This window comes from Haliotis rufescens, unplaced genomic scaffold (assembly GCF_023055435.1).
Source record: "Haliotis rufescens isolate VD_foot unplaced genomic scaffold, xgHalRufe1.0.p SCAF_36, whole genome shotgun sequence".
Taxonomy (NCBI): Eukaryota; Metazoa; Mollusca; class Gastropoda; order Lepetellida; family Haliotidae; genus Haliotis; species Haliotis rufescens.
In genome coordinates this window covers 3206224-3234204 of record NW_025964068.1, presented here as the reverse complement: position 1 = coordinate 3234204, position 27981 = coordinate 3206224, and the positions used below count along the sequence as shown (strand labels likewise).

General features: G+C 41.7%; 1 protein-coding gene across 3 annotated transcripts in view; it reads left to right on the top strand.

Annotated features, from left to right (window-relative positions):
- LOC124147740 (ras-related protein Rab-34-like) overlaps nt 1-27413 on the top strand; it is a 34904-nt gene extending 7491 nt beyond the window's left edge. For all 3 annotated transcript variants that reach the window (XM_046518491.2, XM_046518492.2, XM_046518490.2), the window contains 4 exons: nt 7289-7416; nt 8340-8430; nt 13306-13425; nt 22006-27413. In XM_046518491.2, coding sequence (XP_046374447.1) covers nt 7289-7416; nt 8340-8430; nt 13306-13425; nt 22006-22070 — 404 coding nt within the window. In that variant the 3' untranslated portion in view covers nt 22071-27413. The remainder of the gene's footprint in view (nt 1-7288; nt 7417-8339; nt 8431-13305; nt 13426-22005) is intronic.
- Nucleotides 27414-27981: the final 568 nt, after the last annotated feature.

Below are 27981 nucleotides of genomic sequence, written 5' to 3'. Positions count from 1 at the left end.
GATTCGACGACGACATCCACTTACAAAGAGTTTACTTCGTCGACATCGCAGACATCAACGCTGTTCTACCCTACCCTAGCGCCAGTGTTCCTGAGAGAGACTCTTCCTCGGCGCTCCCCGGGTTTTCCACGACGCCCATGGGGTTCCGTGTTTTATCGCAAAACTCGGGTACACCACTTGATCGTCTCTCACACAGTTCATTGAGGATTGTCTGTGTGTGGAGTTTGCACCTCAGTTCCGACTCCAAGGCGGTTTTCTCGGCTACTGCGCAGGGTGATTTACATGTCACGTGTCAAGTACTCGGACTGTCAACAACTCCGACCGGATTTAGGTCAACTTACCATGGCAAGGGGTGCCATGTATTTCTACAGATTGGTTTCCATGTCTACCTGTACGCTTGGTGATACCACTCAACCAGGCGCCTGTCGCAGTCCATCCATGCACGGATGTTAGACCTCCTCTACCAACACGGCTGTCACGAGGAACCTTGTTTCATCAACCCTTCGCTATAAGAACGATAGCGCCTATAGGCGTTCAAGGGATGGAAAAGATCGCCTTCCTCCGTCCGGTTTGATCTTTTCGACTACGACACCTTCCTATCTTCCGCCTTGACTACCGGACACAGTGTCGATTTGATACTTAAAGTCCCTCGGCCGTCCCACTGACCCCTGTTGCATACCTGCCTCGTATCGTGTTGTCGTCCTCCATCGTCACCTCGATATAAGAACAGGAGTACTTATACGCCGCTTCAGGGATGAAAACGATCTCATTACTTCGCGCAATGGCCATATTGCCTCGACTTCCTACTACCCGGTTACGTCGATGTACCGGCGGTCGATTGTGAAGCTGGTTTACTTCCTCTACTTGAGGTTGGCTCGCAGGCGATCACACCTTTTTCCGAATCGTACCGACGGTACGCAATCGCAGACCCCTGTTGCTGACTACCTCCCCTGCCACCTTGTCAGTGGCTAGTGGCCCACGCCAGCCCACATTGTGACCACCTGTGATCCAGAGATCAACACCATAGGCACAGCAACAGCCTCGAGATAAATGCTTATCCAGGACGGCACTTGCTGACAGTGCATTCTCGGTCACGCCCTGTTGATCGTGTCCACTGACGACGTCACCGTAGTGTGGTGTTTGCGGACCCAGAGTTCTCGCCCCTCTCCCGGCGCTACAAACTCGACCGGCGCCCCAGAGAATCACCATCTTCGGCGTTCCAGGCGCCTCAAGCTCTCCGACGCCTCACGCTCTCCGGCGCCTCGGGCCAGACTATGTGAAACGGTCGACACCCCAACCCTAGATCTGTTTGCCTCATATCTGAATGTGGCCAGCAGTCGTCTTCCATTCCACCTGTGCCGGATACGATCGCTGTGGCAGTCGAAGCCTTCCATCGTTCCTGAGAAGGATTACGCGCGTACGCTTTTCCGACTCCGGTTCTCCCTCCCACGGTTCTTCAGAGATCCAGGCCACTCGACCACTGCCATTGACTTTGGTCTCGCCTTATTGGTCAGCCAGAAGTTGGGTTATCGACCTCCGAAACATAGCCAGAGACAACCCCTGGAACTTCCGGTGTGGTCCAACCACACGGTCTGTTGCCACACCCTCATACCCGCATGTTATCGTCTGCACGCCTGACACACATGCAGAAAGCCAAGGGCTATTCGGCTAGAGCGACCAAGGCTATTGCTTCAGCCCACCGTCCATCTACAGGGGGACTGTATGCTGATAAATTATGCTTGTTCCAGGCATTTTGTTCTGACAAACACCAGGATCCGATGACAGCGTCACCGCAGATTCTGGATCAGTTCCTTCTGTACTTGTGTAGCACCCGTCGGTTGAAGGGCTTACCACCCCCACATACCTGGTCGCCATCTACTCCGTTCTGGCCATCCCGGGCGATCGGAGAAAGACGAAAATTTCCGACCTACGGGCCTGGCTGCGCTCGTTCAGTCTTGAAGACCTGAATACCAAGTTCGGACCGCCTGCGTTGGATCTGAATGTGGTCTTCAACGCCCTTCGAACCACTCCCCTCGTCTTCCTTCTACGACCTTAAGTAGAAGACGGGTGTTTCTACTGGTTTTGACTACTGCCGCTCGAGTCCATGTACAGCACGCCCTCGACGTCTCCCATGCCCGGTTCGAATGCGGTACCCAGGGCACCGTTCATCATGGACCGTACTGGGACGTCAGCGTAAAGACTCAACTCCCAGGACAGCCTGTTAGATCATTCCTTGTCCCCACCCCCCTCGTCCAGTGTGGGTGCCGAGGATGAGGATGAGCATCATTATGCCCAGTAAGGGCACTGAAGGTTATTCTACGATCTAAAGACTGCCGCAAGTCTAGGAAACACCTTTTTCTGCCGGTCTCCCCTTCGTCGCTGTCGTTGGTCAGCCGGAATACTTTTCCCTGTGGCTCCGGGCGGTCATCCTTAAAGCGTATGAGCCGCCGGATTGGACCCTCCCCCCAAAGGCTATTACCTGAAATAAAATGATATCAGGGCGATCGTATTTACACTGGTTCTTCACGGTATACTGTTCCATCCCGTCGTTCAGGGAAGCCTGTTCGTGGCGATCGGACACCGCCTTCACCAACCACTACTTCCGTGATGTAGCCTTGAAAGTTGTCGCCGGCGTTCACAGTTTTGGTCCCTGGTTGTAGCCCAACAGGTCATCTATCTCCGACGCCACTGATTCTCCGATACCCTGAGCGGGGCCCGTCGACCTCTCTGGTGTTTATCACCCCAGACGAGACGTCTCTCTTGCGTTCCGCATTCGCTCTTAGGTCAGTTTTAGTTTTGGGTTACCCGACTCATTCTATTGCTGTCACCTATCCGGGTTTTACTTTTTGCATCAACTCTCGTTTCCTGACGACAGGAATGGTAGTAGATGTGGACACCGGCGCCGACGCCAACGCCGCTGCTTCTCTGGTACCTGAGCGGTGCCCGTCGACCTCACCGGTGTTCCTTGCCTCCAGCTTAGAGGGCTCTCCTGCGTTTCGCATTCGCTCTTGGGATTGGTCGTAGATTTTGCCGCCGACGCCGCTGATTCTTCGATTCCACGAGCGGGGCCCGTCGAACTCTCTGGTGTTTATCACCTCAGATTAGAGGGTTCTACTGCGTTTCGCTTTCGCTCTTCGGTAAGTTATATATTTTGGCTACACGCCTCATTGTATTTCGGTTACCTATTCGGGCGTTTCGTTTTTGCATCGACTCTTGTTTCCTGAAGACAGGAATGGTCGTAGATGTTCCGGTCATCACTTGTATGCGGTGCGGATTCATCGGACCTTGACGAGGGTTTAATATGGTTCACATCTGCAGGTATGCCCACCGGCCAAGCCGTCTGATAAAGATGCAATACGGAGTAATGCAGGATAAGTTAAAAAAATTAGTAAAATCTAAATATTTTTTACATTTGTATACTTATCCTGCATTACGAAGTCTAAGTGCCCTCCCTTTCGCTACGCTACCTCCCCACGAAGTTTCAGATGTTATGTTTAAAGCAGTTATGTCTTTTTGTGTGACGTCATGACTTCCGGGTCACGTGCCGACTGTGAGAGGGCGCTGCCTCCTGGGCTGGTTGGGACAACTTTCTTCAGCAGCTGGATCTCACACAGTTCGTCTCTCTGTCAAACATAGCAGTAAATGCAATACGGAGTAATACGGAGTAATGCAGGATAAGTATACAAATGTAAAAAATATTTAGATTTTACTAAGCTGTGACTGATGTGGTGTTTGTAAGCCTGGTCTTTGGTGTTCTGAATGTTCTCACCTATCAGCCTTTATGAATTACCTGCATAAATGTGAAAATGTAACGTTAATCAGAGTTAAACCTAAATAAAGCTTTACTTATCATTTACCACAATCATAGGATGTTAAACATGGGCCGTCTGCTACCAAGAAGCCTAAGAGCGTTACTACCAACGCTTTGGTCCATTCCATCGTCAAATCCACTATCAAACCACCACTGCCACCTACCTTCTGGTGCATGTGGCATTCTCCGACCATCACCTGAAAGGCGCCTTCTCCTGTTAACACAGTTAAACCTAGAGATGTTGTCCCGCCATGTTCTACCTCCTCTCCCCAGGTTCCACAAGTTCTGTCGACCACAGCTACAATCGACACTTCTCGGACAACTTCCACATCAACTACTGAAATAAGGAGGAGCAGAGAGCGTCAGGGGAAAAATCACCGGTCCAAGGAGCGACTTTACAAGGAACGACATCTTGGAAAGCAACACAAGGGTCGACATTGAGAGGATCGATCTTCCAAGGGTTGACATTCGCAGGAACGATCTTCCAAGTGTCAACATTCGCAGGATTGATCTTCCAAGAGTCGACATTCCCAGCATCAATCTTCCATGGTTTGACATTATACTAAGCAGAAGTCTAAGGGAGATTGACATTGCACCAATGAGGAATATTCTGACTCATGAGTGTCGTCACTCTACAGATCAATGCTACACCTACACCCAGTCGCAATCATCTGACTCCGACCCTCATCGACGCTCCCATCGTCCCTTTTCTAGTAGGTATAGATACGACAGGTCATGATTGGGATAGATACACCTCTCCATCACAGCAATATCATCATATGCTGTACCAGCCGTTTGCCTCTCATGATCGTTACGGGGACCATCGATACCATCCTTTCTTGGACTACTGATAGATGCCAGATTACTATTGATATGCATATCCTCAAAATCGACATGAGGATAAACAAGAAGATCGGCATCGACCTTCCTCTCGTACATGTTCTAGTTCCCCGGCAGCTAGGAGTACAGGCCAGATCATCCAGCAGATCGCATTCCCTGTCGCCGGTACCGTACCGTGACCCCCCCCCCCCCGGAAACTACACCAGACAGTCAAGCTTCACCTCTTTCATCAACTGGCATATACACAAGGGTTGACCCTGTATTGCTGACATGCTCAATCTTCCTGAGCTTCCAGTGATGATCTACTTACAGGTTTTGTGATGTCGTCCAGCACTGCTTCGTCCATTACGCTGCCCCAAAGGCAGACTATGACAGACCTGCCTAAGAAGTTGGATCAGGCCTTTTCAGCTTTCCGTCGTCAAAAGGACAAGCTACTCCGAAGTTAGACGGGACTGTTTCGACTCTCAATCCCAAGTGCTATTCTAATACATCCATCATTGAAGACCGGGAACTGGCTCATCTTGAGATTACCATCAGACATACTGTCGGCTCCTCTTGTGGAACTAATGGACTGGAGAACCCTTCCTAATTGGTTATAAGTTGTGGTTGAATACTTCAAAGCTATGCAGTCATTCTTAAAACGATGTCATACGTGAAGACACATAATGAATGTTATACCCGATTTCATAGTGTTGTGTCCTAGTAAGCAGCAAAAGCGGTCATTTCACTTATGACATTCCTTCCATGTCTTTCAGACGCTATTGTGTGACAATCTTGTGGTTGAAGCATGTTTTGCATCAGCTTCCTCGTGTATATCTTACAGGCTTCAGTATCTGCGACCCACCATCCAAACATGGGATAAAATGCATCGTGTAGGATAGGATAAGTTTAAAAATTATATTTATATTCTTATCCTAGCTCACATGTTATATACCCATCTGATCATCCTCGCATCACAGTTACACTAGCCTGTCAGCTCCCATCTTCCCGATACAAGTGAGTTATCTGACGTTAAAAGTCCAATTTCCACCCTTGATGAACTACGTCCCTTGGGCATGCCAGAAACCTATGATCGTGGGTTCGAATCCTGGTTCGCCCCGATTATGTTTCTAGGTATGTCAGCACCATACCCGTGCTCGTGGGTTTCACCGAGTGGTAAAGGTCTGAGAACTGCATCACTTCGGGCTTTCCTCACACATTAAGCTGACACGCCGTGATATAACTGGAATAATGTTAAAAGCGGCGTTAAACCCAACTCACTTGCTCACTCACCTTGATGAACTAGGCTGGAATTCCTGGGCTCGATCGTAGCGCCACCTGTGGCTATTATGAGTTCTGTCCCTCCTATGCCTCTCCTATGGACCAATCAGATTCCAACCCCTCGTATCACTTGCGTTAGCTTCAAACAAAATGGCAGCGCCCAGTCAAGACTATCTGATCGATAATCAAGGTCTATATTGTGATAAGACGGATCTTACATCGCGAATTGCATCAAATCATGTGAGCTCCGTGATTAAAAACATAAAAAGATTCGAAATTATCTGTTGACACCAAGTTGGTGGTGCACATGCTTTGCAAATCCTGCAATCGACCAAGGTCTGCATGACAGTTTACAAACTGTATTTCAATTTCATTGTGCGATTTTGATTTGACTATGCATAGACTCGTTAGTCCAGCCAAAATGTAACTCCATAATACCAGCCTAGTTAGGCAAGAGTGGAAACTGAACTTTTATAGTCAGTTAACTCTCGTGCCTCGGGAAGATGGACAGCTCCAAGAGGGTGTCACATGATTGTGCTGCATGACTTTCTTTGTTTGGTCGGGGACTATGGTGATGCGAGGGGTGTTTGGGCAAAGTGGTTTTAGAAGCTGTAAACTTTATTTTACGATGTTTCCATACAAGGAATGAAAGAAGAAGGAAGATATGCGTAGTGTGAGATAGGAAAAGATTAATCAAAACAAAATAAATGAGGCATTTCAACTTCATTTTTTCAACTGAAATAAAGTCAGGCCAGATTGTTTGATCTTTGGTAGTGGCTAAACCCCAACTGCCTACACTACATGACAGATGACAGAAACGCTGAACACAACCCAGGAAATCAAATATATGTTCTTAAATAGAATTGAAAGGGCCCTATGCACATGTTTTAAAGTGGTGCAACTTTGTGCAATTTTAAATTTATTATTTATATATATGTTTATTAATTTATTTACTTTAAATCCTCCTTCCAACATCACTTTCAAAAGAAAATATGCCTGAGAAATATTAAGTTACTGTTTATGAGACACAGCCTTACATTTTGTGAGTGCCTTTGTGTTTTGAAGAGGTAGAAAATGTCCTAGTTATATGCTCATTGATAACTCTCTCTAGATTGGTGTATTGAGTCATGGTTCAGTAAGATTTAATCTCTTCTGATACTGGTACTGTGGAGGATGAAAAAGATGGATATTACCATAGTTACAGTATATTTTTATCTTGTTAGGGCTCTATGTCAATGCCTTGCTCACTCTTGATTGACTGTTCACAAAATCGAACTAGTCAATCCTCAATACTGACATCTCTAAGAGAAAAGTCAGGTTGCAGCTAGATGATACTTTGAAGTACAAACTGAGGCTGTATTATTTCTGTGTTTACAGTTGTGATGGTTGCTTTTGACCTGTCTGACGAGGCATCATTACGGAGTGTTCCCAAGTGGATGGACGAAGCATGTGAGAATGCAGCGGACCCCATCAAATGTCTTGTTGGAACAAAGAAAGATCTGATGGTACGCAGTGGTCTTAGTAAGGGAAGAGATTCTAGGGGTCGGGTCCTAATGTTAAATTGTAGGAATGTAGATGATGGTTTCACTTCCTCTAAAATTATTGATGCATATATTATCAAATTTGGTATACACCTTCTCTAGCATGGGGCCCTGCTTTGAAAGCGTTTGCGTTAAGATTAGTCAAAGGTCAAGGTCAGCATTCAGTGCTAGTTCCTTTTGCACCTTTACTGGCAAAATCCTGATATTTGGATCATTGATGGATCTTAAGAAGTTCATCAAGGTAGGAAGTCAGGTATTGTGTTCAGACTGGACCAATCTCATTAAGATTAGATCCTAGTTCCCACTACCGTGAAGCAAAGATCTGAGGACATCCCATTACAGGTCACGTAAGAACGATCTTTTCTTCCAACAACCAGAACATCACTTTCCAGATAGGGTAAGTGACAGTCGGGGTGTTTTCTAATCATGCAACCTTGAAAAGGCTAACACAAGGTATTGCAAATGATAGCTACAGTCTGTAAGACTCATTATGTCAAAATCCTTGTGTATCTCTCATTGGGCTGTACTGAGAGCGAGCCTGAACATGCTGGAAATACATGGACTGTTAAACTGTGGGCAGCTTGGAGACAATGGCAGTGAAGGCTATATGAACTCCTCCAGTTAGGGAATATGTTTGACTAAGCAGTAAGGTGTTTTTGAGTCAGTAACGGTTTACACCGCAGTCAACAATACCATTGTTATCATGGTTATCCTTGTCAGCAGGTCAAAACACTGCATCCAACAGCCCTCATTTGTCGTCTGTTATGACCATCATGGCGAATTAGGACCCCATTCTGACCCACAATGATAAATATCAACTCTGTGATAGCAAGTAATACTAATACTACAGGTGGAGTTCCGATTTAACTCCCTGTCTTACTTTTCAGTCTCCGGCTGGGTACATCGATGTCGAGTTCCGCGCTATGGCACTGGCCAATCAGTTAGGTGCTGAGTTTTGGGCTGTGTCCTCCAAGACAGGTAACATTATTACCAGTGAACTGAGATGACCTATTCTTGTTGAAATACCAGATATGCACTGTTCCAACAAACTAACATTGGTTCTATGTGATCATCACCATGTTTTATCTCCACTTATACAGGAGGAAATAGTGGGTGAAAAGGTGGTTTGTGGAAAAACAGGAAAGTTGGAAATATTCAATTTAAGTCCCAGATATAATAATGACATAACAATGTGGTGAACACTTGACAATATTTCATCTCATTCACCTCAGAGGTGTTATCCAGTCATCTCTGGTCATAGTCTATTCCACAATGTGTGGTTCAGTTTCAACAAAATACTTCAAATCATCAAATTACCATTACCAAAATGCCACTTATTTGTATAATGTGTTAATATCAATACACTGTGTTGCCCTGTGTTAATATCAATACACTGTGTTGCCCTGTGTTAATATCAATACAGTGTGTTGCCCTGTGTTAATATCAATACACTGTGTTGACTTGTGTTAATATCAATACACTGTGTCACCCTGTGTTAATATCAATACACTGTGTCACCCTGTGTTAATATCAATACACTGTGTCACCCTGTGTTAATATCAATACACTGTGTCAACCTGTGTTAATATCAATACACTGTGTCACCCTGTGTTAATATCAATACACTGTGTCACCCTGTGTTAATATCAGTACACCGTGTCACCCTGTGTTAATATCAGTACACCGTGTCACCCTGTGTACATATCAATACACTGTGTCACCCTGTGTTAATATCAATACACTGTTTCACCCTGTGTTAATATCAATACGCTGTGTCACCCTGTGTTAATATCAATACACTGTGTCACCCTGTGTTAATATCAGTACACCGTGTCACCCTGTGTTAATATCAATACACTGTGTCATCCTGTGTTAATATCAGTACACCGTGTCACCCTGTGTTAATATTGATACTCTGTGTCACCCTGTGTTAATATCAATACACTGTGTCACCCTGTGTTATTATCAATACACTGTGTCACCCTGTGTTAATATCAGTACACCGTGTCACCCTGTGTTAATATCAATACACTGTGTCACCCTGTGTTAATATCAATACACTGTGTCACCCTGTGTTAATATCAATACACTGTGTCACCCTGTGTTAATATCAGTACACCGTGTCACCCTGTGTTAATATCAATACACTGTGTCACCCTGTGTTAATATCAATACACTGTGTCATCCTGTGTTAATATCAATACACTGTGTCACCCTGTGTTAATATTGATACTCTGTGTCATCCTGTGTTAATATCGATACACTGTGTCACCCTGTGTAAATATTGACATACTGTGTCACCCTGTACTAATATCGATACACTGTGTCACCCTGTGTTAATATTGACATACTGTGTCACCCTGTACTAATATCGATACACTGTGTCACCCTGTGTAAATATTGATATACTGTGCCACCCTGTGTTAATATCGATACACTGTGTCACCCTGTGTTAATATTGATAATCTTTGTCACCCTGTGTTTATACATCTTCCCGAGGCAAGAGAGTTAATTGACTATAAAAGTCTAGTTTCCACCCATTCTGTTCCACCCGAACGAGGCTGGTATTATGGAGTTACACTTTGGCTGGACTAACGAGTCTATGCATAGTCCAATCAAAATCTCAAAAAAACGAAATCGAAATACGGTTTGTAAACTGTCATGGAGATTTCGGTCAATTGTAGGATTTGCAAAGCATGTACACCAACAACTCGTCAATAGATTTTTTCCAAACCTTTTCATGTTTTTAATCAAGGTGCTCGCGTGATTTGATGCACTTCGCGATGTTAGACCTGTTTTATCACAATGTAGATCTTGATTATCGATCATATCGTCTTGACTGGGCGCTGCCATTTTGTTTGAAGAAAATGCAAGCAGTGGAATCGGATTGGTCCATAGGAGAGGCTCAGAAGGGACATAACTCATAATAACCACTGGTGGCGCTACGATCGAGCCCAGGAATTCAAGCCTAGTTCGGCAAGGGTGGAAACTGGACTTTTAAAGTCAGTTAAATCTCTTGCCTCAGGAAGATGGTGTTTATATTGATACTCTGTGTCACTCTGTGTTAATATTGATACTCTTTGTCACCCTGTGTTGATATTGATACTGTCACCCTGTGTTAATATTGATACTCTGTGTCACCCTGTGTTAATATTGATGATCTTTGTAACCCTGTGTTAATATTGATACACTGTGTCAGCCTGTGTTAATATTAATACTCTTTGTCACCCTGTGTTAATATTGATACTCTTTGTCACCCTGTGTGAATTTTGATACTCTTTGTCACCCTGTGTTAATATTGATACTGTGTCACCTTGTGTTAATATCGATACACTGTGTCTCCCTGTGTTAATATTGATACTCTGTGTCACCCTGTCTTTATATTGATACACTATCTCACCCTGTATAAATATAGATACACTATCTCACCCTGTATTAATATCGATACACTGTGTCTCCCTGTGTTAATATTGATATTCTTTGTCACCCTGTGTTAATATTGATACTCTGTGTCACCCTGTGTCTATATTGATACACTCTCTCACCCTGTATAAATATAGATACACTATCTCACCCTGTATTAATATCGATACACTGTGTCTCCCTGTGTTAATATTGATATTCTTTGTCACCCTGTGTTAATATTGATACTCTGTGTCACCCTGTCTTTATATTGATACACTCTCTCACCCTGTATTAATATTGATACACTATCTCACCCTGTATTAATATTGATACACTATCTCACCCTGTATTAATATTGATGCGGTGTGTCACCCTGTGTTAATATTGATACTGTGTCACCCTCTGTTAATATTGATACTCTGTGTCACCCTGTGTTAATATTGATACTCTGTGTCACCCTGTGTTTATATTGATACACTCTCTCACCCTGTGTTAACATTGATACGCTGTGTCACCCTATGTTAATATTGATACTCATTGTCAGCCTGTGTTAATATTGATACACTCTCTCACCCTGTATTAATATTGATACGGTGTGTCGGCCGGTGTTAATATTGATACTCTGTGTCACCCTGTGTTAATATTGATACTCTGTGTCACCCTGTATTAATATTGATACACTATCTCACCCTGTATTAATATTGATGCGGTGTGTCACCCTGTGTTAATATTGATACTGTGTCACCCTCTGTTAATATTGATACTCTGTGTCACCCTGTGTTAATATTGATACTCTGTGTCACCCTGTGTTTATATTGATACACTCTCTCACCCTGTGTTAACATTGATACGCTGTGTCACCCTATGTTAATATTGATACTCATTGTCAGCCTGTGTTAATATTGATACACTCTCTCACCCTGTATTAATATTGATACGGTGTGTCGGCCGGTGTTAATATTGATACTCTGTGTCACCCTGTGTTAATATTGATACTCTGTGTCACCCTGTGTTAATGTTGATACACTCTCTCACCCTGTGTTAATATTGATATTCTGTGTCACCCTGTGTTTATATTTTTACACTCTCTCACCCTGTGTTAATATTGATACTCTGTGTCACCCTGTGTTAATATTGATGTGGTGTGTCACCCTGTTAATATTGATACTGTGTCGCCCTGTGTTAATATTGATACTCTGTGTCACCCTGTGTTAATATTGATAATCTTTGTCACCCGGTGTTAATATTGATACTCTGTGTCACCCTGTGTTAATATTGATAATCTTTGTCACCCTGTGTTAATATTGATACTCTGTGTCACCCTGTGTTAATATTGATATACTGTGCCACCCTTTGTTAATATTGATAATCTTTGTCACCCTGTGTTGATATTTATACGCTGTGTCACCCTGTGTTAATATTGATACTCTTTGTCACCCTGTGTTAATATTGATACACTATCTCACCCTGTATTAATATTGATGTGGTGTGTCACCCTGTGTTAATATTGATACTGTGTCACCCTCTGTTAATATGGATACTCTGTGTCACCCTGTGTTAATATTGATACTCTGTGTCACCCTGTGTTTATATTGATACTCATTGTCAGCCTGTGTTTATATTGATACACTCTCTCACCCTGTGTTAATATTGATACGCTGTGTCACCCTATGTTAATATTGATACTCTTTGTCAGCCTGTGTTAATATTGATACACTCTCTCACCCTGTGTTAATATTGATACTCTGTGTCACCTTGTGTTAATATTGATACCCTCTCTCAACCTGTGTCAATATTGATACTCTGTGTCATCCTGTATTAATATTGATGTGGTGTGTCACCCTGTGTTAATAATGATACTCTGTGTCACCCTGTGTTAATATTGATACTCTGTGTCGACCTGTGTTAATGTTGATACACTCTCTCACCCTGTGTTAATATTGATACTCTGTGTCACCTTGTGTTAATATTGATACCCTCTCTCAACCTGTGTCAATATTGATACTCTGTGTCATCCTGTATTAATATTGATGTGGTGTGTCACCCTGTTAATATTGATACTGTGTCGCCCTGTGTTAATATTGATACTCTGTGTCACCCTGTGTTAATATTGATACTCTGTGTCACCCTGTGTTAATATTGATACGGTGTGTCACCCTGTGTTAATATTGATACGGTGTGTCACCCTGTGTTAATATTGATACTCTTTGTCACCCTGTGTTAATATTGATACACTCTCTCACCCTGTATAAATATTGATACGGTGTGTCACCCTGTGTTAATATTGATACTCTGTGTCACCCTGTGTTGATATTGATACTCTTTGTCACCCTGTGTTAATACTGATACTCTTTGTTCCATATTAACTATATTTAATCAAAACTTATTTGTTTATTATTTCTGCCAGTACATTTAGGTGTTAGTTGAGTCGTGCCAATCATGTTCCAGGTGAGAATGTGCGAGACTTCTTCTTCCGAGCAGTGTCCTTGGCCTTTGACAACGCTCTCCTTAAAGAAGTCGATACCTCTGCCATATCACCCACAAAGCAAATTGGAAATGATTTGATAAGTGAGTAAACATTCCTCGCCTAAGTTGAAAAGTAAATGGTTCAACTGCATGTATATTAATGTTTTTCCCGTTAACTTTATCATATTGATTTTGGTTCTTGCTGTTCTCTGCCAAAGTATTGAAGTGGGGGTACCAACACCCTTAGGATCTTTACATTTTAACATTTTGGTACTGATTCGCCTCTAATCTTTACATTAGAGTTCTGACATGGACACACCAACTTTCATCCTCAACTTCTGCATTGTGTGAACTGCCTACTGTAACAAATGATAAACGACTTGTATATTAATCATCATCTGGTTAAATTCATGTTAACCAAAATAATGACGTCATTGACAGATGATGGAGGAGGAACATAGTGAACACAATAAATTCTGTTTATAGCGGGAATACTTTCACTCACTCTGTTTATAGCGGGAATGCTTTGACTCACTCTGTTTATACTGGGAATACTTTGACTCACTCTGTTTATACTGGGAATACTTTCACTCACTCTGTTTATAGTTGGAATACTTCTTGACAGACACACTGTTTATATGAGAAATACTTCTTGACAGACACACTGTTTATAGTGGGAATAGTTCTTGACAGACACACTGTTTCTAGTGGGAATACTTCTTGGCAGACACTCTGTTTATAGTGGGAATACTTCTTGGCAGACACTCTGTTTATAGTGGGAATACTTTGACTCACTCTGTTTATACTGGGAATACTTTGACGCACTCTGTTTATACTGGGAATACTTTGACTCACTCTGTTTATACTGGGAATGCTTTCACTCACTCTGTTTATAGTGGGAATTCTTTCACTCACTGTTTTTTACTGGGAATACTTTCACTCACTCTGTTTATAGTTGGAATACTTCTTGACAGACACACTGTTTATATGAGAAATACTTCTTGACAGACACACTGTTTATAGTGGGAATAGTTCTTGACAGACACACTGTTTCTAGTGGGAATACTTCTTGGCAGACACTCTGTTTATAGTGGGAATACTTCTTGGCAGACACTCTGTTTATAGTGGGAATACTTCTTGACAGACACTCTGTTTATAGTGGGGATACTTCTTGACAGACACTCTGTGGGGGGGGCACCGGTGGCCCAGTCGTCTAAGGTGCTGCAGTACTTCTTGACAGACACACTGTTTATAGCGGGAGTACTCTTTGACAGACTCAGTTTATAGTGGGAATAGTTCTTGACAGACACACTGTTTATAGTGGGAATAGTTCTTGACAGACACACTGTTTATAGTGGGAATAGTTCTTGACAGACACACTGCTTATAGCAGGAGTACTTCTTGACAGACACACTGTTTATAGTGGGAATAGTTCTTGACAGACACACTGTTTATAGTGGGAGTACTTCTTGACAGGCACACTGTTTATAGTGGAAATACTTCTTGACAGACACACTGTTTATAGCGGGAGTATTTCTTGACAGACACACTGTTTATAGTGGAAATACTTCTTGACAGACACACTGTTTATAGTGGGAGTACTTCTTGACAGGCACACTGTTTATAGTGGATATACTTCTTGACAGACACACTGTTTATAGCGGGAGTACTTCTTGACAGACACACTGTTTATAGCGGGAATAGTTCTTGACAGACACACTGTTTATAGTGGGAATAGTTCTTGACAGACACACTGTTTATAGCGGGAGTACTTCTTGACAGACACACTGTTTATAGTGGGAATACTTCTTGACAGACACACTGTTTATAGCGGGAATAGTTCTTGACAGACACACTGTTTATAATGGGAATAGTTCTTGACAGACACACTTGACTCCATTGATGGTAATATTACTCTCTGTTGGGTCTCCCACTAAATTGGCTGTTATCTGCTGGTTGTTGACGCTTCTTAGGCCCATGGTCCGCCCCTTCCCATAGGCCTGTGGTAGTTTAAAGGGTCTCCGTCTATGATTGCTCTGCATCCCCTCTGTATATGTCCAGGCTGCCCACATCTGTAGCATTTTGGGATGTCTTCAAAGGCCTGTGGTCCCTGGAACCAGGTTGGTGTCCCACGGCCAGTCGGGTGCCGTCCAAAGGGTTGACGTCCTCTTGTCCTTGGAGGCTGTCCATTGCCTAGGGGGCATCTGCCATTGTTGACCGTGACCTTGACCTTGACCTGAAGATGGCAATTCCTGATTTGGGGTGCATCCTGGCCTGTCAGTCCTACCTACTTGTGCCTTGAGAGTCGCTATCTCTGCAGACATGGATTTCAGCAGGCCTTTGATCTCCTTGAGTTCCGAGTTGTCTGGGATAACAGTGGTCTTGTTGATGGTGCAAGTCTTCTTGATTGATTTCCTCTGCAGCAGGTCATCTTCAACTTGGCGGAGGTACCTGAGGAAGTTCTCATACGGCTCATCCTGGTCTGCTTTATGGCTGGTTAGGCCAGTCCACAAGGTATCCCGAAGAATCTGTTCCGTGTCACTAGGTTGAACCTTACCAAGGATAACTCCTTGGCTGAGAATATCCTCCAGACGGCAGGACCATTCAGCTACAGTCTCATTGTCCCCTTGCTTGGCCGTGTAGAACTGCGCCATGATGTTGTGCTCTGTGTGTATATTGCCAAATACACTATCCAGCTTGTTGATGAGGGCATCCAGTGGGGCATTCTTGTCCACGTGCATAGCAACTCTGGCCGCCTTGCCGCGAAGTGAGTGCCTGACTGCTTCCAGGACAATGTCCGTGGAGTAGTGGGAACACATTTATGTGTACTCATGCATCCACTGATCAAAGTTGGCATCTCCCTTCCTGTCACCTGAGAAGTATGGTAGCTACGGACTCGTAGCTAAGGTGACGGTAGTGGGTAGAGAAGGGATAGTAGCAGCTGCTGTTGGTTCCTCCTGTTCTTGATTATGCCTACCAACCTCGGTGATCCATTGTAGTAAATCTTCAGGTGTTTCAGCTTTAGGTTGTAAACCTAACTTATTCAAAGAAGAAACCAACTGATCCATCTCCTCCTGTGACATATTTCGTGTTGCCATACTGAAGTATGAGAAGCAGAATTTCCGAGTAAATAGATAATTGCTACCAGTGAATACACCAGGGTAATGTGGAAATGAAGCGCAAAAGACAAAATGGTACCTTGTTAAAAAAACCAAGGGAAAATAAATTCTCACATGGAGAAGTGAAGTGTGAGAGGCTTAAAGGGGAAGTGTACACGCAAAAATCACTTTCTTTCTTTTTCTAAACAAAACGCAATTTTAGAATTAATTAGTATCTGTGTTTGAAAATATACACTCATTTTTTTCACAGTGAAAGTAGGAAGCTCACAATAGTGTGAAAATGATATGCCGTTATGAGGTCTTCGTTTTTCGAGCTAAACAGGCCTGAGTTATCCCCCTTAGATTATGACGTAATTGGTGCCAATTCAACTGGGTCCCTGTCTATTCTCAACGCAAAAGATATCAAGTACCATTTTGCGGTAAAACAACATGGCCTACGACACACTCCGGCGCAGTGGTGACTCAGCATAACACTATGCTGGCTGGCATCTGAGACGCTAGAATCACACACCTAGACCTACACCACGTGAAGCGGCTCTAACAAAGCATGATGACGTCATAATGTTTATCAATTGGCACCAATGACGTCATATTGCAAGGGGCATAAGCCATGGTGTTTTTGTTGTGGAAATAGAACACTTGGTAAATGTGAAAAATATAAATCGTTTTAATGCGAAAAATATGTTAATTAATTGTGATATTTTTATATTTTTGTCTATGACACTTCTAGGTTAACACTTTTAATGTGGAAAAAGTACAAGAAAAATAGGTTAATTTCCGTGTGAACTTGCCCTTTAATAACTGAGACTATACTGTTGGTTAGTATACTATACAGTATACAAATGATATACGAGCTGGACGTACCAAGCCCAAGAGAATTATAATGCACACATTCATGTGTACACTAAAGCTACGGTGGAAGATGATGGATAACCATGAATAAAATAGGCTATGGAATAGGGTAGCAACTTACCAAACAGGATACCTTGTGGCTTACCGGTGAAATATGTACCCTTTACAGTACGTGTTTACAGTTAACACAAATTTACCTGAGCTGACCAATGCTTAGATAAGGAATAGCACTAAAATAATGCTAAATAAACCTTAGGAATAATGCTAAGATACAACTAATGTTTAGTAACAAATATTATTCATGCAAATAGTGGCAGTGCAAATTGTAAGCAGACGCGCGCAATTGGAGGCGGGTATGGGGCTAACAGGATCAATGAACTTACCCTACAACATAAGACAATCGCACCAACAACCTAAGAGAAAGAAACAACACTGAACACAGAACCTACAATATCAAATATTTACAGAACTATAACATACACTACCCTGTTATCAACAAGCACCAGGACTAAACAAATAAACCACACGTAATAGAACACAACATACCTAACAGTTTATTTAGTTATAATAAGTTTAGGTAGGTAGTTAAATAGTTTAGTTTTACCAACTACTTATAAGTTGCCTCAGCACATCATTCATTCACACACACACAGACAGATAGTGGCTGTTATTGTAATTGATGCGAGAAATATGAAATAACTAATACTAAATCTAAATATATCAAGAGTTGAGGTGTGAGAGGGTATAGCGTCGCATTCAAGATTATTTCACTTATACAACGACACTAAGAAGAACACAAAGAGATTAAGTGTGATAATAAATATGGGAACTAACTAAGTACTTAGTCGGAGCGCTCCTATTGAAACTAAAGTTTACATGTTAAATTTATTAGACAGCACACAAGCAGAAGATACAAGTAATCAGAGTAACATCACAGATGTGGAGGGGATGAAAACACAGTTGTTGATTTCATATGTCACGTGAGGCTGCAGCACAATCTTCATAGTGTCTGTACACAGTACATGTAATCAGCTGTATAAACAGCAATAGTCACATATCATATTAAATAGTCAAAAGTCACACATATCTACCAACGCACAGGCACATCACATGTAAGCACAATCAGGGGAGTGATCCTGGGTGTCCACGAAATGGCACTTGGTGGTGGTAGCAACGTCTATCTTGTTCCTCACTGGGGGCTCCAATGTAACCGTGCTTGTGTTGGCCGATAGTTGAGTAGGCGATCTACTGGCCAAATAATCACAAACAGGTGTGGGGGGTGAGGCTGATGACGTTTATTTTATTATAGGTCCGAATGTACGTACTTAATTCAGTCTGAAACAATGAAAGTACAACATAAGCAAATATAACATAAAAATAAATATATACAATCCGTTATAGTTACTCTTTAAATTTCTAAAATATAGATTATCACTTCCACTTAATGAATAGCATTTACTTTTCATTACACAATACATCAGATGTATCCGTACAATACATCAATACACAGATACAAAATATATTAATATGATATAGAGTGATAACCAACATTATATACCAGATAGGTGATACCTGAACTCGTAATACCCTAACAATGATTGCACGGTGAACGTTGCCTCTGAGAAATCTTAAATATGACTAAATCCCTTCACAAATCCAAATCCTCACATAGAAATGAATGTGGCAATAAATCTCGCTGAGTCTTTCCTTGAGGTGACAATAGCAACTGATTTTCTAAAATTCAACAGCTAAACATTGTTGTAGCTATGGCCAGCTTGGCCTATCAACAAAACAATAGACTGGGCCGGGGCGCGCTGGGGCAAAGAGTGCTGTAAGTCAAAAGCATGCAGTGTGACAATGAGTGGAAGTTAGACTGAGAGTAAGCTTACTTAATGTTACAGAGCTATGGAATGAATGTTTAAGGTATAAAATACTAAGGTATAAAACATAACTAATATTATAACTACTAATATATAAAATAATGCAAATATCGTAATAAACTAATCAGTTAAAATGGTAACAAGGCCATATAATAATAATAATAATAATAATTGATTTGTAAAGCGCCTAATATCCATCGACAGTTGCTCACTGGCGCTGTGACAAAGTTAAAATGTAATGTCTATGTACATATGCCAACAATCAGGAGATCTATTGAAAAGCTGAAGTGAAGAAGTGTGAAGAAGAAGCAGAGTTTCTTAGATTCAAAGGCAAAGAGTTCCATAACTGTGGACTGCAAAAGGAGAAGGCACGGTCAGACATAGCAGAAGTAGACAGAGGCTGATACAGTAGAGTTCCACCAGAGGATCGGAGAGCACGCTCTGGAGAGTACAGGGATATAAGATCTTTGAGATAGTCTGGATAGTCACTATTGTTGAGGCAGTCGTGAGTGATGATACATATCTTATAGTTTATACGAAAGGAGACTGGAAGCCAATGTAGTGCTTTGAGGACAGGACTGATATGATTGGATCTTGGAACTTTAGAGATGCATCTAGCTGCAGAGTTCTGAATGCGTTGTAGCTTTGATATGGCTTTCATGGGAAGATTAGCATACAATGCATTGCAGTCATCCAGTTTGGATGTCACAAGACATTGCATCAACAATTTAACTGTTGGAGTATCAAGTAGATGGCGGACTTTGCTTATGTTATAGAATCTATGGTAGCATGTTGTGCTGGTTAGTGAAATATGAGTGTCCATGGCCATTGTTGAATCAAAGGTGATTCCCAGATTACGGGCACTGGCAGTTGGGTACACAGTGGTATCACCAATATGAAGGTATACAGAGTCAGGGTGAAGCTTTCTGACTTGCTGTCGCGAACCAAGGATTAAAAACTCAGTCTTCTCTTCATTGAGTTTGAGATAATTGAAGCTCATCCAGGATCGTATGTCATCAATACAGCGCTCAAGGGCGGTGAGGTTCAGAGACAGCTCGGAAGTTTTAAAGGAAATGTAGATCTGGTTATCGTCCGCATAGAGATGGAAGTTAAGAGCATGTTTCTGGATGATATCTCCAATTGGCAGGATGTAAATTGTGAATAGCAGAGGTCCAAGGACTGAACCCTGTGGTACACCATAGTGACTTTTGCATGTTGTAGAATGATGATCATGGATCTTAACAGACATGGTCCGGTCAGACAGGTAGGACTGGATCCACTGGAGAGCTGTTCCCCGAATGCCAAGTCGTGTGTTGAGTCTGTGTAATAAAATTGCGTGATCAATAGTATCAAAGGCAGATGAGAGGTCAAGGAGAACAAGAAGAGTGGTTTTCCGCTGCCCAAAAGATGTCAGGATGTCGTTGTGGACCCGAACGAGTGCTGTCTCAGTACAGTAACTTGACTTGTATGCAGACTGGAATTTTTCACCGAGATTGTTTTGTTTCAGATGATGTTGTAGCTGCACAGCGACAATCTTTTCCAGGCATTTAGACACGAACGAGAGATTGGACACAGGTCTAAAGTTTTTGAAATTGTCGGGATCCAAACCAGGTTTTTTGATGATGGGAGTGACATGATCATGTTTCAGTTCACTTGGGAACTTGCCATGAGACAGAGACGTGTTGATAATGTCCCACATAGAAGGTGTCACGTGGTGATCCATTATGGTCTTGAATAGCCAGGTAGGAACTGGGTCAAGTGAATACGTCTTGGATGGAGCATGCTTGATAGTGTCCGATACGACTATCAAAGAAACGTGACTGAAGGAGGTTATTTCATTTCCAGAAAAAGAGTTGTCGTCAGGGCATGGTCTAGATTCAGAAGATTCCTGATGTTTCTCGTCCAAAATATTCCTGATTTTCTGTATCTTGTCATTGAAAAATGATGCAAATTCATTTGCCAATGAGAAATCATCATCACATTCCGGAAGTGTTGCTTTTGGAGTCCCTTTCAACAAACTGTTTAGAAGTGAAAAAAGTTCCCGTCTGTTTGTATTGTTACGGGTGATATTATCAGAGATGTAATTTTGTTTTGCACTTCTAAGGGCACTGTTTACTTCATTTCTGGCTGATTTGAAGATCTGGCGATGAATCTCCAGCTTGCTTTTGCGCCATGTTTTCTCAGCAGCTCTTGATTGTTGCTTCTTCTTCCTGATGTTATCATCATACCAGTTGGTGTTTGGACGCAGTATCACAGAGCGTTTCTTGAGTGGGGCATGGTTGTCCAAGATGGTAGTAAGAAGGCCTTTGAAAGAAGTAAACTTATCATCAACATCCTCAAGCTGATTGACTTTGCTCATGACATCTTCAGTATCCAAGTCATGAGTGAACAAAGACACCTTACTTCTTACTAATAAATCTTAATTAAAAGTTATGTACACAATTTGAGCCTGCCACATTTATAGAAGGAATAGTTCTTGACAGACTCACTGTTTATAGTGGAAATAGTTCTTGACAGACTCACTGTTTATAGTGGGAATAGTTCTTGACAGACACACTGTTTATAGTGGGAATAGTTCTTGACAGACACACTGTGTATAACGGGAATAGTTCTTGACAGACACAGGGCGATGGGGGTGGTCTAGTGGTTAAAGTGTTCGCTTTTCACTTCGAAGACCCAGGTTCAATTTCCCCACATGGGTGCACAATGTGAAGCCAATTTCTGGTGTCCCCCGCCCAGATATTGCTGGAATACTGCTAAAAATGGCGTAAAACCATACTCACTCACTCACTCTTGACAGACACTCTGGTTATGACACTCTTTGTTAACAGATGTACAGCGGGAAAATACAGACATGTTCGAACGTCGGAAAAAGAAGATGAACTGCTGCCAGTGATGACTGTATGTGTGATGAGACGAAGCCAGGATGTATCTACCTCCTGCTGATTGTGTGCTGGTGCTTGAACTGTTTGCTGTTGAGGCAGGGTAGACAGTGCCATACTTAGAGGGTGAAAAAGTGGCATTAGTTTATGACCAAAACTGTTAAATCAAAACTGCCATTTTTTTCTTTGAAGTTCCAACAACTGTACATAGGTAACCTACTCTTTCATTCAAGATACATGTACAGATTGTAGAAGCATATGATTTAAGTTGCCATGATTAGTTTTGCAGAGTTGTGTCTCTTACCCATGCCAGATCACTGGTTTGAGTCTGAGGTTCCCGTCAGTAGGGCAGCATATTGCCTATGGATGTTACCACAGTGGTGAAAGTCTGGAGACCTGAGTCACACTGACACAGCTGGCTGTAAGGGAAGGAAGCACTGGAGTGCTAGTCACACTAGAGCTGCCCCTCATGAAAGTGTGTGCAACATGGTCGTCATTTATTGGAATGGTTGCATGCCTCAGTACCAAGATTATGTTATTTTCATGATTGTTGTTTGGTTGCATGGGAACAAGTCATCCCAACATGATAAACTGTACACTGGATTCAACTCTGAAATGACAACATACAACCCCTAACAGAACAAGCATGGCAATACTCATCATCACACCAAAAGCAGATGAGTAGCTGACTTCATGTGGTCAGGTTACACTAGGGCTATCTGGACATACGCTGGTAGGACATGTTAGAAGTGGTAGGGAAATGAATCTCCACTTCAATGATTCAGCTAATAACAAATGTCATTTTTACAAATTCATATTGGCATCTTGTTGTATAATATCAATTGATATCGTATCGTATCATCTATGGCATGAAGTAATGGATTGTGATAGCATCCAATGTACAGTCACAGTGTTACCATCATGTAGTGATAATCTGGCATGAAAGTCAGGAGTGAATTACGTGCAGCTGATAGAGAATAGAATCACCTGAAGAATATGCTTGAAGGTCAAACTGCTAAGGAAATTTGTTAATCTATAGGATGGTCACACCAGATTTGACTGTCCATTGCACCTTTATGTGTTGGTTGTGTAAGAACTGCCCGTACAGGGTCTGTATTGTTCGGGCATTACGCCCGCAGGTCTTGCCTGGCACTGCTTCTGTACAGCCATCTCTGCATGTATCACTTGAATAGAACTACATGTTCACCACAACAAAGTTCATTTTAACCCTCTGTCATAGGAAAAGTGACATTGTTTTTGTGAGTAGCAGCTGACATAAGCAACTACTGTTAGAGCACTGTGTCAACTGTCCAGCAAGTGTCAGTGTGCTGTGTAGACCACTTGTTTTCTTAGTAAATGTGGCTGTTATCCCTGATTGTGGTGAGATATGTGGTAATATGCTCAGATGAGCACAAAGTGTGAGCTGTAACTAAATCAGCTGTTATCAGTGGATAGCTATGGTAATAGTGTTGTACCAGGACCAGTCTAGAAATGCTGTACTTCTTGCTTCCTGCCTAGGACCTCATTAAATTCAGGTTTGCTTCAGAGAAACATTTGAATTCTATGCAGCAAATGATAATGTGTCCTCATACAAATCACTTGAATATCTTAAATCATGAAATTAATGCAGAAAATGTGAGATTCCCTGCTTGCACTGATGTACTTACTCTGAACAGATTGAGTTAATTGTCATGTCAGGTTCACTGCACAGGCGGAGACAAGGACATACATAGCAAAGCTCCCAGTAAACAATGTAACTGCATGCTAGATACAGACAGAGGTTCTGACCAGGTGTGCATGCCGTGTGGTCAGGTTGTTTCCACAAGTGGATTGAGCCCTTATGACAGTCGCCAACCTTGTCAGGTAATCTTACCGTTACAAGCACCACACTGCTCACCCAGGTAGTGAGGATGATGTGTCCTGTAAGAGCAGCTCATCTATGTACAAAGGATTGCGTACACCAACTTGTGGAACAACACTTGGAACCCGGGACCAAACCTATCTCATTTGAATACTCCTTATTTGGAATTTCCTGCTTTGATTTCATGAAGTTAGATCACATGTCTAGTTAAGATTGTAAAGATATTGTGATATTCTTCAATCGACCTGTTATCACCCCAAAACTGTTTCATGAAACTCGAAGTTTACAGTCTTGGTGTTATGACTTACCAACTTGTCTTTTTACATATTTCAAAGGCAGGGCTATTAGCATTAATATCCTGATACATTTTAGTCCAGATGTTGTCACTGGCATTAGTTTGGTGACACATTAATTTCATGACATACACTATATTGCTTGTTGTTTTTACTGAACTGCTGGTCGTGTGTATAGAACATTGAAGCTCTACATCCACACACTTCCTATATGACTTTTGATGATACACAAGATGTGGTACAGTACAATGTTAATGCAAGGGCCACAATGAATGTATATATATATGTATATATGTTCATTCAAGGGTTAGATGGGATACATATTGTTGTACATGGGTTATGATGTTTAACTCTTGTAACACAACTTCATAATTCCTGTTGCGACTGAAACAAGGTTTGTGTATGCTCCGCCCAAAGGTCACAACTACATTGTTCACCTTAGGCCTTATGCTTTATTGTCTTGGTTTACAAAACCAAAGGACAAAAACAATGAAGTGAGTTTTGACAAGTTTCCCGATCAATTATCTTTCCACATTATTTTGCAGTTGTACTTCATTGATGTTGTGACCTATGAGTTTGTTTTTGATTCATTAGCAGAAGAACTGATGTAGAATTTGAAAATTATTATATATTATTTTTTACCACCTACATTGAATTTTAGGACTTATTTGATGTATCATTCATTTGTATTTGATCGTTATTGTGATACAGAGGTCAGTTACAGTCTAATACAAGCTACAAGGGTTATCATACAATGAGTGGTATACAAAGGTAAATGAATTGTGGATGCCTTTTTGATCATGTGAAGTTTTGTCAGTGCCTTTGTTGCAATAATTTTGTTGTAGCTTAGGAACTCCTGTAAAACTGTATCAAGGTGCACAGTGGGGGCACGGGTGGCCCAGTCGTCCAGAGTTGCATCATTTGGGCAGGCCACCATCTGTGTATCACACTATCATATGACTTCAGATATGAAGGTTATATGTTTACTCACTTGTGCTTGATAAGAACTTTATCTATGTGGTTGCCCAATGATTTGAAAACAGGAAATACATATAGTGATACGTTTGTGTCAAAGCATTATTGGAAAACCATCCAAATAGATCTAAACTGGTGATGAAAGTGAACATAAGACTTGTACATATAATGAAGCTTAAAGATACTGGTAGAACACATTGTTTTTTTATCTAATTTTATGTTAGATATGTCTGATGAAATTGTTAACTTTCTGGTGCTTTTCTTCATTGAATTCCGAAGTGATTTAATGTCTAGATCAAGGCTCATGATGTCAGTCACTGGATTGCCTGGTCCACACTCCTTTACTTACAGACTGATGTCATATAGCTAGAATATTGCTGTGTTCAGTGTTGAACAACAAACAAATGAACAAACGAAATAGCAAACTTCATAGATGATCAAAAATGCAAGATGGTTTCCTGAGTGTATTGGACCACTCCCAAGACATGGTTGTAGTCACAATTACTGGTGTAATTAAGGTTTTCTTCTGATGCTGAAGTTACGTGATCAGGAAATTCACTGAATATTTACCAGCCAATATTGCCTCAGTTTTATTTGTGTACATATCTTTGAGTGAGTTCCTTGCTGATTGATATCGGCTCAGCAGTACAAGGGTCTGCTAACTGGGGGTTCAAACCCCAGCTTTAATCCAATGATGAACATAGGTGTCTGGCACCCATGTCTGAAGGTTTCACATCAGGCTGCGGAAGGCAACTGGGGCAAGCTGAAGAGTGAGGTAGGACTTCGTGATTTTTTTTATTGAAAATAAAAGTAATGACTGAGGAACATTTTTTTTTTTCCCCACCAAGAATACATAGAAACACATCTGCCTTTCTGTACATAGCCTTATCTAATGTTTGTATTCTTTTAGGTATATTTTGTTATCATAACCGTCCATCTGATTTAGTTGTACTGTCTTTCATGCCAAACCTGTTTTTAAACCAGATGATAATTCCGACATGTCTGTTGTTGTATGTGTATTGTACATGTCTAACTGTAGAAACATTTGTTTTTGTTTTGAATTGAAACTTTATGAATAAGTTGACAAGCGTTTCTATGTTCATATATGTTCATATATTGTTGTGTGTATTGTGTGTGAAGTTGATGTGCAGATGATCAGGTGCCTATGTCTGAATTTTATCCCACAACAATCTCCTGTGTAGGGAAGTGTCAGCAGCGCCAGGGTCTTGAGGCCCTGTTCACTATAATTATGATTGTTGGTTTCTCAGTGCCATACTCGTGGTCTTGGGTTTCAGCAAACTGGCAATTGTCTAAGACCTGCAACATTTTCATGCTTGATTCAACTAAAATACTGTCAAAGCAGAGCCTGACACACTCACTCACCCTGGTTATAACTAATGTCCATCCTGACTTGATGAAGCCAAGTTATTGTCCTGAATGGCCATCCACATGGCTTACACTATCACTTGGCAGTACGTTATGGTGATGGACGAAAGAACACATGATGTTAGCAGGAGGAATATTACTGCTGTGTTCAGTATATGGCTTCAGTACAGCAGGTAACTGTGATGCCTCAGTGTAGCGGTAAGCACCAGCCTATGTTTGTAGGTGTAACCACTGTACCAGACATATACTCTTACTTCACTTTGGGCTTGCCCTCCAACATTAGCTGACACTGGAATGATTTACCATAATCTTAAATAGTGTTGAAAGAGATGTTGAACCCAGCTCACTCAGTCACACCACAACGTACATTGCCTAACAATCTCTGGCCAGTTGAGGCACACACAGGAGATGAAGCAAATACTTCCCTTCATGGATAGTCATGTTTCCATCAGCATATTGAGATCATTGTCCCCTTTCTTCTTTCTATCAGCATGTCTCAAATGTTTCTGAAGTCCATTCAAAGTTTACTCTGTTAGATTTGGAAACCAATAAGTTAGATATTTGTTGTTCATAAGAAACGGGCATACAAAGTAATGAGTTGTGTTTAAAAAAAATCATGTCTCATCTCTTCCCATTTGCAGGAGAATGGCATAATTGTATTTTGTATATGCCCTAATACTGATCTTGTCACATATTTTAGTGATGTTCTATATTCTGTTGTATATTTCCAGGATATGAGTTCACTTTGATCCTGTTTTACAAAAGGTCACATATCAAGCATAATGGTGAATTATAAATCTTATAAGATTGTGATATTAATAAATTTGGCTTTTATGTAACAATTTGTGTTCTTGTTTTGATTCTGTAAGTGTCTTGAAAATGTTTGATATCTATTCTTAACTTCTGTTATGTTCTGTCATTAGCCTTGAATTATTATGTTCTAAATGTTGTTAGGGGCCAGTTTATATTATTATGGAAGCCTTTGATGAGTCAAGACTGCAAAACCAGTGTAGAAATCTGAACCATATCAGTATGGCACATTGGCACCTTGTCATGCCAGTAGTTGGGTGCAGACTCACGTGGGGGTGTCTGTGAGGATGCCATGCCACTATAGGTCCCCAGATCCCCAGTCTCCTGACAATTCAGGGTCAACAATGGTCCAGATAGGTTTTAAGCACCCTATACATGCTCCCACTGGTGATCTCCTCCTAAATATTTAACCTGTGTGGTAGTGTGTCAGTGGTATGTCATTAATGACTGGCTTGTCTGGTCTACATCAGATAACTTCCATGCTGCATCCTTGATCAACTTCACCAACATAACTTCAAAAAATGTAGAGAATGACCCATGCAGCAAGAATTCCTAATGTCTGCAGGTCGGACAGTTTTACTGCAGTGATATTGGTGAAGT